Genomic DNA, 15,000 nt, shown 5'->3' on the forward strand with positions numbered 1-15,000 from the left:
GGAGGGAGGGAGGGAGAGAGAGAGAGAGAGAGAGAGAGAGAGAGAGAGAGAGAGAGAGAGAGAGAGTGAGAGAGAGATAGAAAGAGAGATGGAAAAGTTTCTGAGAAGAAGAAAGATAAACAATATAATTAAAATATTATTGAATACACAAAATACATATGTACACTACCAATACAAAGACGAATTAGTGATGCAAACAAAAAATCAGCTATATACTAACATACTCATTCATCTTTCCTCATTATTCATTATTCTAAGAATCGATGGTCAAAGATAGGGAATTACAAGAAACACTAAATCAAAAGAAATGTGAACACTCTTTCCTGTTTCATAATAGGGATTCTCTCGACACATGCTCTCGACATTTCACTCGGAAGTCCGGAGTAGTTGCATGATCACAGAATGAATATTGCATGATTATAACCCACTGTGGGAAATGCCACCGACAGCCAGGTTGCATTTTGCATGTATTCCGCCTTTGTATGGGTTTTGACTTTATTTTTCTCTCTCCTTAAGTGTTAGATTGATGGTGGATATGGCAATGAGGGTGATGCTCATAATGATGATAATGATGATGGTCCAAAGGATGATAATGATAACATAGATGATATTGAGGATTGTACGAGTAACGATTGTATTGATCGTAATCATGACAATAAAAGTAATGATAATAATAGCAATAACGATTAAAATGATCATTATGATGATAGTAATGGTGGTGATAATGAGGGTTATGATGATAACAATGGTGATGATAATAATATTAATGATAACAACGATGATGATGATAAGGACAGTAATGATCATGATAGTAATACTAATAGTGATAATGCTAATAATAATGACAACAATCATAACAATAACAATAATGATAGTAAATAAGGCAATAATAACAATAATGATAACAAGAGTGATAATGATAATGATAATAATGATAATGATGATAATATCAACAACAATAATAATGATAATGATGAGGATCCTAATAATGATAATGGCAATATCAATGACAATAGTGGTGATAATGATAGCAATAATTATTACGATAATGATAATGATAGCAATAATGATTACGATAATGACAATGATAGCAATAATGATTACGATAATAATGATTACAATGATAACATGATGGTAATACGGATAATTGATGCAGAATATGATAATGGTGATAATGATAATGATGATAATGTTGACGATGATGAAATACTACTACTACTAATATTACAAATGAAGATGATGATTATCATTGTTAACATTATCATTATCCTTATCACTGATATAATTTTCATAATTCATATTCTCTGTATCATGCTATTTTGATTACTATCATGGTTGTCACTGTCATTATCATCATCATTAGACATAATGACAAAGATAATAAGGCATAATCACAGATAATCAGACCTAATTAGAGAGATAATTAAACAATCAAACAAATAAACAAACATAATTACAGAGATAATAAACGTAGTTAGATAGATATTTAGACATAATTAAACAGATAAGCACACACAATTAAAGAGATAATTAGACACAATATGACTTTGAGCAACATAAAGTTTTACCTTTCACCTGTGTGTTGTAATAGTTTTTTTTGGAATTATGATTAAGTGATGATGATATTGATGATGATGACGATAATGATGATAATGGTAATAATCATGATTATAAGAAATATAATGATGATGATAATAAAAAGGGTAATAATACACCAACAACAACAATGACAATGATTTTTGATGATGATGATAGTAATAACGATAATGTCAAAAAAATAAGATGATTATTATGATAATGATAACAACAACAATATTGATAATGATAATGATGATGAGAATAACGACAATGATAATAAGGATTATAATGTGAACAATGATAATAATGATAATCATAATGATGATATAAGAATGATAACAATAATAACAATAAAAATAGTGATGATGATAACAATAATAACAATAAAAGTAATGATGATAATGATAATAATAATCGCAGTAATTTTTTTGACAACTGATGTCAAATCTATGTTGGACTTTGTAGTTTAATGCGATGAGGAAATAAAAACAAGAAAGCCGGACAAAATTTTCGTTAATAGGAAGGAGAGAAAAAAAGAAGAAGTTAGTTGACATTGCAATGCCAGAGTTGAGAAAGTAGAGAGTTACCAACATGAAAATTCTGAGAGTGAGTGGGGGAGGGGGGAAGGGGGAGGGGGGAGATGGGAAGGGGAGGGGGTCAAACATGTGCTAGTTATTCCAGTTGTTGCAGGAGTTCCTAGCACTGTGATGCAATCTTGGATAAGAAAAATTGGAATTGAGGTCAGGCCAGAATTGTTGCAAAAGACCAAATATTACGATGAGTGATGCAATTTTGAGAAGGAGGAGCCTGAGAAAGTAATGATAATGATAATGGTAGGAATGACAATGAAAGGATAACAATATTGATGATGACAACAATAGTGATAGTAACAATAATAAGGATGATGATGATTATACTGATATCAATAACAATAGTAATGATAATAGTAATGAGAGTGATGATCATATTGTTAATGATAACAATAATAATCCTGATGATAATGATAATAATGACGTCAATGATAATGATAGTGATGATAATAACAAGAATAACAATGATGATGACAATAATAATAATGGTGACAATAGTGAAGAAAATAACGATAATGATAACAACAATAGTAGTAATGATAATAATGTTAACAATAATAATAACAATAACAATAATGTTGATAATGACAATAATGATAATAATGATAATAACAATATAAATAATAATAATAATAATGATAATGATAATAATAATAATAATAATAATAATAATAATATTAATAATGATAATAATAATACTGATAATGATAATAATAATAATGATAATAATAATGATAATGATAATGATAATAATGATAATAGTAACAACAACAATAATAATAAAAATGATAATAATAATAATAATAATAATAATAATAATGATAATAATAATGATAATGATAATGATAATAATAATAATGATAATAGTAACAACAACAACAATAATAAAAATGATGATAATAATAATAATAATAATAACAATAATAATAATAATGATAATAATAATAATAATAATAAAAATAATAAGGATGATAATAATAATAATGTTAATGATAATAACAACAATAACAACAATAATAATGATAATGATAATAATAATAATAATAATAATAATAATAATAATAATAATAATAATACAAATAATGATATTAATGATAACGATAATCATGATCATAATGCTAATAGTAATAATGATGATAAATATAAGGATCTTAATGATGATAACAGTGATAGTATAATGATATGAAAACAGCAATATGATAAAACCATCAACAACAACAACAATAACTTCAACGATGATAATAACAATGACAAAGAATACTAAGAAGAGGATGATAAAGGAGAATCAAATCTGAAATAAGAAATAGAATTAAAAAATAAACAAAGAAAAAACGAAGAGAAAGAAAGTGAAAGACAGAAGAAAAACACATTCATAAACAAAACATAAAAGACACGAAAAGAAAGAAAGAAAGAAAGAAAGAAAGAAAGAAAGAAAGAACACACACACAAACGCACACACGAAACACGAAAAAACAAACAAACAACCAAACAAACAAAACAAGATAAGCAAAAAGCCAAAAAAACAAAAACAAAACAAAACAAAAACAAAACAAAAAACACTCCCACACAAAAGCACCAACAAGCTTTTAAAAAAATCCACACGGTAAAAAAATCCCTTACTCCTGTCCCAGAAATGACCAAACGGAGGTCCTCTCGCCACGAGTGTCGGAAGGCCACTGAAGCATAAGAAAGCAAGAGAGCGTAAAAAGGGCGAGGACAACGGAAGGATAATGCAGAGGGACTGAGATAAGAGAGATTAGAGAGATAAACTATAAAGATGATCTATTCGAGTCTAGTCTTATCTTTTGGGTGATGAAAGGTGCTGCTCTTCTTTGATGTATTTCTCTTGGCTTATCTACGGATGCATCTGTTCATTCCTTTCTTTATTTCTACAAGTTGGTTGAACATTAAGTCAGGCATGGCGTTTGGGATGGCCTTAAGTAAATGGGAATCGCTTTCGTTTTAATAAAATTGTACATATGTAAGTACTTCTATGACAGACAGACATGGAGCAGGTGAAATCGTGAACTTGCAGAAGGCACAAAACCAGCTCTCTTTCATATCTCGTTATCTCACGTGATAAAGCTTAATCAATGTTTGTACACGCACCCGGACACAGACACACACACACGAGCACACACACACACACACACACACACACACGCACACACACACGCTTGGTAGACACATCATCTTAAAAAGGGGCTACCTAGAACCTAGTCTTCCAAGAATGTTTTTACAATGAGTAGCAGAGTTCTTTTCTGATAATTTTTGAAGAAGATACGCGTGAGAGTGAATAGTTTCACAAAGAATCATATCCGATGTACAAGCCGGAGGGAGCAGCCAAGCGGAAAAAAAATATCTCCAGAGATATATATATATATGATTCTCTTAACAAATATTGCTATGCATGCGAGTATTGCAACACATATTTCCCATTTTTCCTTTTAATCTAGGAAGGATTTTTCATTCATGATACCACTGTTATTATCAATATGATATATATCATTATTTGTAACATCAGCAGTAAAAGTAAAATTAATAGTATTAGGGATTGTTGTAGTAATGGTACTAGTAATAGTAGCATCAGCAGTGATTGTTGTAGTAATAGTAGCAGTAGTAGTAGTATCTGCAGTAGTAGTAGTAGTAAGAGTAACTATGATAGCAGTAATAATAATGGTAACATCAGTAGAAACAGTATCAAATTTGGAAGTAGTAGTAGTAGTGGTAGTAGTACTACTAGTAACAGTAATTATGATAGTAGTAGAGACGGTAATAGTAGTAGTAGCAGTAGTAACAGTAGTAGTAATTGTAGTGGAAGTTGAAACAACAGGAATATCAGTGTTGGTATTATCATCATTTTCTATCCTCGTTATCATAAAAAAAAATAATTCTAAAACAAAACAGGCACATAAATAACATTGTTGAAACAACTGAAAGAAATTAAAGGCATTTGTGTTTAAGCTCTTAGTGGAGAGAAAGTCAAAGGTTATATTTTCCTCATTTTCCTTCACGCATAACGACGGTCTTCTCTATCAGGTCTTTGTGATGATAACAGTAACAATGATAAAGGCAACAATAATAGTAATGATAATAGCAATGATGAAAGTGATGCTGATGACTATGATAATAACGATGATGAAGATAATGAAAACAATGACAATAACGATGATAATGATACAAATTATAAGGATAATAATAGTAATAGTAATGATAATAGTATCCATTGTAACAATAATGATGTTAAGTGCTCATAAAATATAATATAATTCTATTGATAATGATATTAATAATAGCAATAATAGTAATGATATTTATAATAAATATGATGATAGCGATAGAGATAATAATAATGGTGTTAAAAATGTGAAGAATTATAGCAACAATAACAACAACAATAATATTAGCAATAACAATGGTGATATAATGACAGTAATGATAATAATGATAATGATAATGGTAATAATAATGATGAAAATAAGAGTTATAATTATAATGATAATAACAACAATGATAATGATAACCAAAATTATGATAATGATCATAAATGGATAATGCTATTAATGATATTAAAACTAAGACTGATAATATTAATGATATTGATCATGATAATCATAATAATAATAATAAGGATAATAATAATAACACCAATAGTAAAGATAATGACGATGATAAGGTTAATGATAATAATGATAATAATAATAATGGTGATAATGATAATAGTAATAATAATAATAATGAAGAAAATGATAATGATAATGATAAGAATAATGATTATCATAATAATAATAATGATAACAAACTCCAAGGGGAAAATACGAGCACAAATCTTTGGCCCAGATGTCACAGGAAATTCCCACGATTGTCTTCAGAAAAATGTGCGAACAAGTTTTGTGGAATGGAAAGATTTTTCGGCTTGGCGACAAAGACAAAAGAAAGAAAGAAAAAAAAGAGAGAAAAAAAATGAAAGAACGAATAAAAGATTGGAAGTTCTATGCACACTTATTTTCTCGGATGACAAATGAGATTCAAGGTAAGGCGCGCGGAATTAGTTGTTTTTTTTCTCCGGAAATTAAAAGATTTTGTGGATCGTTTTGGCTAGATTATAACGGTGGGATAAAGAGACTTCTGTAGCTTCTTTATCTCGGAATAAACAGTGTGCCATTTTCAGGCTCGGTGTTAGTTCAGCGTTCTATAGATTAAACATGCATTAAATAGAGGGACGCTCTTTTTACGCATGATGTTTCGACAGGGATTTTTATAATATGGTGAAATTATTCATATTTTTTCAACTTGTAACAGTTGATGATTTAACGATGATATAGCTTAAAAACAATGTATGCTATTTTGCAACACCAAATGCAAGAGCAGAACTAAAAGTGATATACCGATAATATGCAACGTTCTTATCATAGACATAGGTCTATTCTTAATCCTCTCTCCACTTCCAGTCTTAGAGAAAGAAGAAAAAAGAAAAAAAGAAAGAAAGAAAAGGAAACATGCAATGGTCCTGTCGCATCCACAATCCTCATCCACAATACAAAGTTATCAAAAAGCTACCCGTTCCATCCATCTTGATTAAGCCTTATCGAACGAAACATCATACTTAGATTACCTCTCAAACACCACATGCAACCAAAAATTTATTATCACCTTTCATCAGTAAACCAACACAATACCATCTAAATGACAATAATGATGAAGCAATCTAACCAAAGATAAGCAACATCAGCTGGTCGACGACTCCACACATGCCTTGACACGGGCGCTCTTCCAAGGCAGATAGCAGCTCTTGGTTCTATCTCGAGGTCAGGCAACACGCGCTCATAGGAACAAGCGCTCAGACCATCCTGGTAGGATATGTTTTTCGTATTAGGATCATCATTATTATTGTTGTGGTTGTCATAGTTATTGCCATTATTAATATTATCTTTATCATTATTATTGTTATTATTATCAATATTATTTACATTATTATCATTATTATTATTTATATCATTATCATTATATCCCTATTATCATAATCATCGTTATTATCATCATCCTCATTGTCATTGTTATTATTATTAACATTCTCATCAACATTATTATTATTACTATTATTATTATCATTATCCTTTCTATCATTGTTATCAATATTGTTATCTTTATTACTATTATCTTCATCATTATCATTCTCACTATTTTTGCGAGTGACAATCGGGTAACGTGAAAAGTTAAGCACCTCACTAGCTGAATAATACTGGCACTGTATCATGCATAAAGTGTTAGCAACAATGCCCCGCGTGCCAGAATGTGCCTCACCGAATATCATACATTATATTTGCATAGTCAATTACATGTAATTCCAAAGTGTGTTAGCAATGTCTCAAACATTAACTATGTATTCAATATAGAATTTCGAGATAAGGAAAAAAAGAAGCAAATACAAAATCTATGATGATACTGATGATAATAATGATTATGATATGATAATGATAAAAAATAAAGGTAACAGTAATACCAATAATGACGATGATAACAACTGATAACCTATCATTATGGCCTTAACGACCTTTCGTCCGGGTGCAGTAATCTACAAATGAGCCAGTTACTAAAAGACATACATGTGTCTAAGATCACGACTGATGTTTATCTCTTCGGACATGAGTCATGGGCGCGACACCCCCCCACCTCTCGGCCGATACTCGAGTGAAATCGTGGAGAAATTTTACGGTTATGTAAGCAGGAAATACGTGATGATTCCCACATGGTCAAGTACCCCCCGCTGCGATAGCATACCCACCAGAGGTACGATAATCACCGGTAGTCGCCTCCTGAAGTCCCCCTCTTCCATATCTATCTATCTATCTGTTTGTATATCTATCTATCTGTTTGTATATTTATCTATCTGTTTGTATATCTATCTATCTGTTTCTCTCTATATATCTGTATATCTATCTATCTATATATATATATCCATTTATCTTTATATCTATCTATCTATTTATCTATCTACCTATATATATATCTACCTACCGACCCATCTATCTATCTATCTTTTGTATGTGCGTGTGTAAAGACATATGTAAAATACATGTATGTAAGAATACTTTTCACTTTCTATGCTGTTCTATTCCATATAATTATTTCTCTAAGCAACCTAAGGCTTTCCTTATTCTTTGCAAACATCCTCATACTTATTTAACATATTGTCTTTTCTTCATCATAACAATGGTAAAATACAACCCTTATCCAGCAGCCAGACCGGACGGAAAACTAGCCTAAAGGCCTGAAAATTCCCATTAACAAAAACGTTATCAGGGAGGAGAGAGTGGGGGTGGGGTGGAGCGGGGGAGGGAAGGTGAGTGGGAATAGGAGAGGGGGAGGAAAGTTAGGAAGAAAGATTATCAGAAGGGGGGGTCGGGGAGGGAGAAGAGAGATAGAGAGCGAGCGAGAGAGAGAGAGAGAGGGGGGGGGGCTTTGACTTTGACTTTGACGAGTTTATTGAGACAAGTGATTACGTACATCTCAAAATGGGGGCTGAAAATGAAAAAGGGAGTAAAAGAGAGAGAAAGGGTGGGTGGGGCGTGCGAATGAAAAAGGGTGAGAGAGAGCGAGAGAGAGGGCGAGCCAGAGAGAGGGCGAGCGAGAGAGAGAGAGAGAGAGAGAGAAAGAAAGAGAGACAGAGAGAGAGAGAGAGAGAGAGAGAGAGAGAGAGAGAGAGAGAGAGAGAGAGAGAGAGAGAGAGAGAGAGAGAGAGAGAGAGAGAAAGAAAGAAAGAGAGAGAGAGAGAGAGAGAGAGAGAAAAAGGGAAAGAAAGATGATGATGAGGCGGGGGAAGGTGAGCCGACCAACGCACACCCTTATCTCAGTCTTATTCCTCGCCGTGTTATCTCCTTGAGCAAAGATTATGACGGCGCATCCTTGGCTGGCGATTCGGGTGAGCTCTGGCCTACTTCGGAGGCCACGAGGGAAGCGGACACGCCGGGCTGAAGGGCTGAACTGGCCTCGTTCGCTTCTCATTTAGCATTTCTATCATTGTTTTTGTTATTAGGATTATTATTGTTATTATTATTATTCGTATTGTTATTATTGTCGCTATAATTGTTATCATCATCATAATTGTAATGATTATTATCATTATTATTATAGTTAGTATTTTTGTTGTTATCAGTATTACTATTGTTGTTTTTATAATTATTATGATTATGATTATCATCATTTCCATTACATTTTTATCATTATCATAATCACCATTATATTATTATCATTTTGATATTGATAATAGTGGCAATTATAACATGAACAGTGATGATGATAGTTCGCCATCATTGTGCATGTTATCATTATCACTATCATGTTATTATTGGCATAATTACTATTGTCATTATGATAATTCTGTATTTTTCTTTTCATCATTATCATCATCACTGTCATTGTTATCATAATTATTTTGTATTTTGAATCGCATTCAGGCATGTTTGTTATACTCGCGTATTAATTGTTCTTGCTAACTTTTCTTTATCAACTTTTTCCTTACTCCATCTCTCTTTTTCCCTCTGTCTCTCTCCCTCCCTCCATCTCTCTCTTTCCCTCTGTCTCTCTCCCTCCCTCCACCTCTCTCTTTCCCTCTGTCTCTCTCCCTCCCTCCATCTCTCTCTTTCCCTCTGTCTCTCTCCCTCCCTCCACCTCTCTCTTTCCCTCTGTCTCTCTCCCTCCCTCCATCTCTCTCTTTCCCTCCCTCCATCTCTCTCTTTCCCTCTGTCTCTCTCCCTCCCTCCACCTCTCTCTTTCCCTCTGTCTCTCTCCCTCCCTCCACCTCTCTCTTTCCCTCTGTCTTTCTCCCTCCATCCATCTCTCTCTTGCGCTCTGTCTCTCTCTTGCCCTCTGTCTCTCTCCCTCCCTCCATCTCTCTCTTTCCCTCTGTCTCTCTCCCTCCCTCCATCTCTCTCTTTCCCTCTGTCTCTCTCCCTCCCTCCATCTCTCTCTTTCCCTCTGTCTCTCTCCCTCCCTCCATCTCTCTCTTTCCCTCTGTCTCTCTCCCTCCCTCCATCTCTCTCTTTCCCTCTGTCTCTCTCCCTCCCTCCATCTCTCTCTTTCCCTCTGTCTCTCTCCCTCCCTCCATCTCTCTCTTTCCCTCTGTCTCTCTCCCTCCCTCCATCTCTCTCTTTCCCTCTGTCTCTCTCCCTCCTTCTACCTCTCTCTTTCCCTCTGTCTCTCTCCCTCCCTCCACCTCTCTCTTTCCCTCTGTCTCTCTCCCTCCCTCCATCTCTCTCTTGCCCTCTGTCTCTCTCCCTCCCACCATCTCTCTCTTGCCCTCTGTCTCTCTCCCTCCCTCCATCTCTCTCTTTCCCTCTGTCTCTCTCCCTCCCTCCACCTCTCTCTTTCCCTCTGTCTCTCTCCCTCCCTCCATCTCTCTCTTTCCCTCTGTCTCTCTCCCTCCCTCCATCTCTCTCTTTCCCTCTGTCTCTCTCCCTCCCTCCATCTCTCTCTTGCCCTCTGTCTCTCTCCCTCCCTCCATCTCTCTCTTGCCCTCTGTCTCTCTCCCTCCCTCCATCTCTCTCTTTCCCTCTGTCTCTCCCTCCCTCCACCTCTCTCTTTCCCTCTGTCTCTCTCCCTCCCTCCATATCTCTCTTTCCCTCTATCTCTCTCCATCCCTCCATCTCTCTCTTTCCCTCTTTCTCTCTCCCTCCCTCCATCTCTCTCTTTCCCTCTGTCTCTCTCCCTCCCTCCATCTCTCTTTCCCTCTGTCTCTCTCCCTCCCTCCATCTCTCTCTTTCCCTCTGTCTCTCTCCCTCCCACCATCTCTCTCTTTCCCTCTGTCTCTCTCCATCCCTCCATCTCTCACTTTCCCTCTGTCTCTCTCCCTCCCTCCCTCCATCTCTCTCTTTCCCTCTGTCTCTCTCCCTCCCTCCATCTCTCTCTTTCCCTCTGTCTCTCTCCCTCCCTCCATCTCTCTCTTTCCCTCTGTCTCTCTCCCTCCCTCCATCTCTCTCTTTCCCTCTGTCTCTCTCCCTCCCTCCATCTCTCTCTTTCCCTCTGTCTCTCACCTCGCCTCCATCTCTCTCTTCCCCTCAGTCTCTCTCCCTCCCTCCATCTCTCTTTCCCTCTCTCTCTCCTCCTCCATCTCTCTCTTTCCCTCTGTCTCTCTTCCTCCATCTCTCTCTTCCCTCTCTCTCTCCCTCCCTCCATCTCTCTCCTTCCCTCTGTCTCTCTCCCTCCCACCATCTCTCTCTTTCCCTCTGTCTCTTCCCTCTCCTCCCTCCACCTCTCTCTTTCCCTCTGTCTCTCTCCCTCCCTCCATCTCTCTCTTTCCCTCTGTCTCTCTCCCTCCCTCCATCTCTCTCTTTCCCTCTGTCTCTCTCCATCCCTCCATCTCTCTCTTTCCCTCTGTCTCTCTCCCTCCCTCCATCTCTCTCTTTCCCTCTGTCTCTCTCCCTCCCTCCCTCTCTCTCTCTCCCTCTGTCTCTCTCCCTCCCTCCATCTCTCTCTTTCCCTCTGTCTCTCTCCCTCCCTCCATCTCTCTCTTTCCCTCTGTCTCTCTCCCTCCCTCCATCTCTCTCTTTCCCTCTGTCTCTCTCCCTCCCTCCATCTCTCTCTTTCCCTCTGTCTCTCTCCTTCCCTCCATCTCTCTCTCTTTCCCTCTGTCTCTCTCCTTCCCTCCATCTCTCTCATTCTCTCTCTCTCTCTCTCTCTCTCTCTCTCTCTCTCTCTCTCTCTCTCTCTCTCCCTCCCTCCCTCTCTCTCTTTCCCTCTCTCTCTCTCCCTCCCTCCCTCTCTCTCTTTCCCTCTGTCTCTCTCCTTCCCTCCATCTCTCTCTCTTTCCCTCTGTCTCTCTCCCTCCCTCCATCTCTCTCTTTCCCTCTGTCTCTCTCCTTCCCTCCATCTCTCTCTCTTTCCCTCTGTCTCTCTCCCTCCCTCCATCTCTCTCTTTCCCTCTGTCTCTCTCCCTCCCTCCATCTCTCTCTTTCCCTCTGTCTCTCTCCTTCCCTCGATCTCTCTCTCTTTCCCTCTGTCTCTCTCCTTCCCTCCATCTCTCTCTCTTTCCCTCTGTCTCTCTCCTTCCCTCCATCTCTCTCTTTCCCTCTGTCTCTCTCCCTCCCTCCATCTCTCTCTTTCCCTCTGTCTCTCTCCCTCCCTCCCTCTCTCTCTTTCCCTCTGTCTCTCTCCATCCCTCCATCTCTCTCTTTCCCTCTGTCTCTCTCCCTCCCTCCATCTCTCTCTTTCCCTCTGTCTCTCTCCCTCCCTCCATCTCTCTCTTTCCCTCTGTCTCTCTCCCTCCCACCATCTCTCTCTTTCCCTCTGTCTCTCTCCCTCCCTCCATCTCTCTCTTTCCCTCTGTCTCTCTCCCTCCCTCCATCTCTCTCTTTCCCTCTGTCTCTCTCCCTCCCTCCCTCTCTCTCTCTTTCCCTCTGTCTCCTCCTCCATCTCTCTCTTCCCTCTCTCTCCCGCCATCCTCCTCCCCTCTCTCTCTCTCTCTCTCTCTCTCTCTCTCTCTCTCTCTCTCTCTCTCTCTCTCTCTCTCTCTCTCTCTCTCTCTCTCTCTCTGTCTCTCTCTCTCTCTCTCCATCTCTCCGTCTCTTTCAATCTCCGACCAACCAGAAGACAAACAAACGCAGATGAACGCGACCATGCCGAGCGCGGAGAGACCAAACCCGATTCTCCGCCACAGCGAACTGCAAATGATTATCAGGACCAAACATGTTTACTCTTGATAATCTGCCGGCAGGTATTTTCATCGCGTCTCTTCATTTCCATAAACTGTACGTTGGTATTTTTCACACTTTGACAAAGTTTTTGTTTTGTTTTGTTTTGTCACTGTAGATATTTATTATCATTTTTATAAGAGTAAACGTGTACCTGGGTTTTTGGCTTTAAAAAATTGGGTTTATTGCTTATTGTTTCTTACACACACACACACACACGCATCGACCTATCTATATATCTATTCATCTATCTAACTATCTATCTGTCTCTATACCTATATCTACCTATCTATCTACATACACACACACATCCATAACTTATTCAGCTCTCCTTGAAGAAAAGAAGAAGAAAAGAAGAAGTCAACGAGGAATAAGACTACGAAAAGGAAGAATAAGAAAGAAAGAGAACATAAAGAACAAGAACACGAAATAGTAAGAAGAAAAGGTGAAGAAGACGAAAAAGACGAAGAAAAGGTGAAGAAGACGAAAAAGACGAAGAAAAGGAAGGGGCTATGAGAAAAGAAGCAAGGAAAGGTAACTTTTTGCATATGTTGACTAGTTTTGTTTGCATAATAATCTCCTCCTATAGTCAGCAGAAGGATGTGTTTAAGTGCAAGCTTTTGACATTTAAACTCTCTCTCTCTCTCTCTCTCTCTCTCTCTCTCTCTCTCTCTCTCTCTCTCTCTCTCTCTCTCTCTCTCTCTCTCTCTCTCTATATATATATATATATATATATATATACATATCCCTCTCCCCCCTCTCTGTCTCTCTCTCTATCCCTACCCCCTCTCTCTCTATACCCCTCCTCTCCCCTCCCCCCCTCTCTCTAGATTTATGTGCCTCCCCCACTCTCTCTCTCTACACCCCCCCCCCGTCTTTCTCTATCTCTACCTCTCCCCCTTCGCTCTCTCTCTCTCTCTCTACCCCTCCCCCTCTCTCTCTACCCCCCTCTCTCTACTTAATGATAAAACAAACCCTAGAATTTCTCATTGAGGTTATTAGAATACAATGTATATGTTTGTTAATGTACTGTGTAATGCATATCTAATTTTGAAAATTACTATACATATGTTCGTGTAAAGCAGCATAGCCTTTATGGATAGAACATAAAAAACATCTCGTTAAGTCAGGTGTTCTGACATAATTGAATCAGTTTTAAGCTCAACTGCAAGATGATGTCTCAGATAACTAACAATATTGCATCTCATTTTATATATACATTTCTTTTAATTTAATCTTTACCTGGTCTTAATCTTAAAATCTAAGCCTTTAACAAGTCATCGACTCTCTTCAATAAATGTATTGGCATAAATGATATAAGAAATAACGGGAATACGAAATTTGTTTCAAAAGTTGATGTAAAAAAAAATATATGTATATTATACTAAATAATTAGGATGACCATAGTAGTAAAATATCCATGTCTACGCAGTATATCAAAATACATAAAAGTGAGAGTAATGATAATCAAAATGATAATGATTACCGATAAACGAACGAACAAGTCGTTACCCCCCCCCCCTATTTAAAACTATAATGAAAAATATTACTTCACTCTATACTTCTTTCCTTTAGAGTAATATACATCTATTTACGTCTTTTTGTGTTATATTAAAGGGAAATTCGGATATTTGGGGGATATCTTTTATTACGATCCATCATCTGTCTTCCTTATCTTATAAACTCTTAAAAGTCCATTTACGACATAATATTTCAACGTTTCACTTACGTAATTCATATTCGGCATAGATACTGTGTGAAGTGGAGTTTCAATTTCTATAACTTTTAATTGCCGTGATACAATTTTGATTCTGCCATTTCCACGTTCATTTATTTTACCATCGGTCACTACAATGCTAAAATATCAATGTTGCAGGACCGGACAAAAGTTTAAATAATATCGAGTTGGTGGTTCGTGCAATGGTCAACAAGAGAGAAAATCGAAATAGCCTTTGTTTGTATTGCATTTTCTATCACACTGTGTTACGATCTACAGCCAGGACTGGATCTGTAGGTCTCAGCACTAGAACGTTAAAATAAAGGAAGAAAGAAAGAATAATACAAAGAAAGAAAAATACACATACATCAATATGTATATATATATATATATATATATATATATATATATATATATATATGTATTA

General features: G+C 36.8%; 1 protein-coding gene across 1 annotated transcript in view; it reads right to left on the bottom strand.

Moving 5' to 3' along the window:
- LOC122244482 (substance-K receptor) overlaps positions 1-4,088 on the bottom strand; it is a 13,952-nt gene extending 9,864 nt beyond the window's left edge. Inside the window, exons 1-2 of the mRNA XM_086550473.1 lie at positions 4,028-4,088; positions 3,789-3,844 (exon numbers count right to left, since the gene is read on the bottom strand). Of these exons, the coding sequence (XP_086406599.1) occupies positions 3,789-3,844; positions 4,028-4,088 (117 nt within the window). The remainder of the gene's footprint in view (positions 1-3,788; positions 3,845-4,027) is intronic.
- Between the last annotated feature and the right edge of the window lie 10,912 nt (positions 4,089-15,000).

This window comes from Penaeus japonicus, unplaced genomic scaffold (genome assembly GCF_977035675.1).
Source record: "Penaeus japonicus unplaced genomic scaffold, GWHDUDI00000001_assembly GWHDUDI00000023, whole genome shotgun sequence".
Lineage (NCBI taxonomy): Eukaryota > Metazoa > Arthropoda > Malacostraca > Decapoda > Penaeidae > Penaeus > Penaeus japonicus.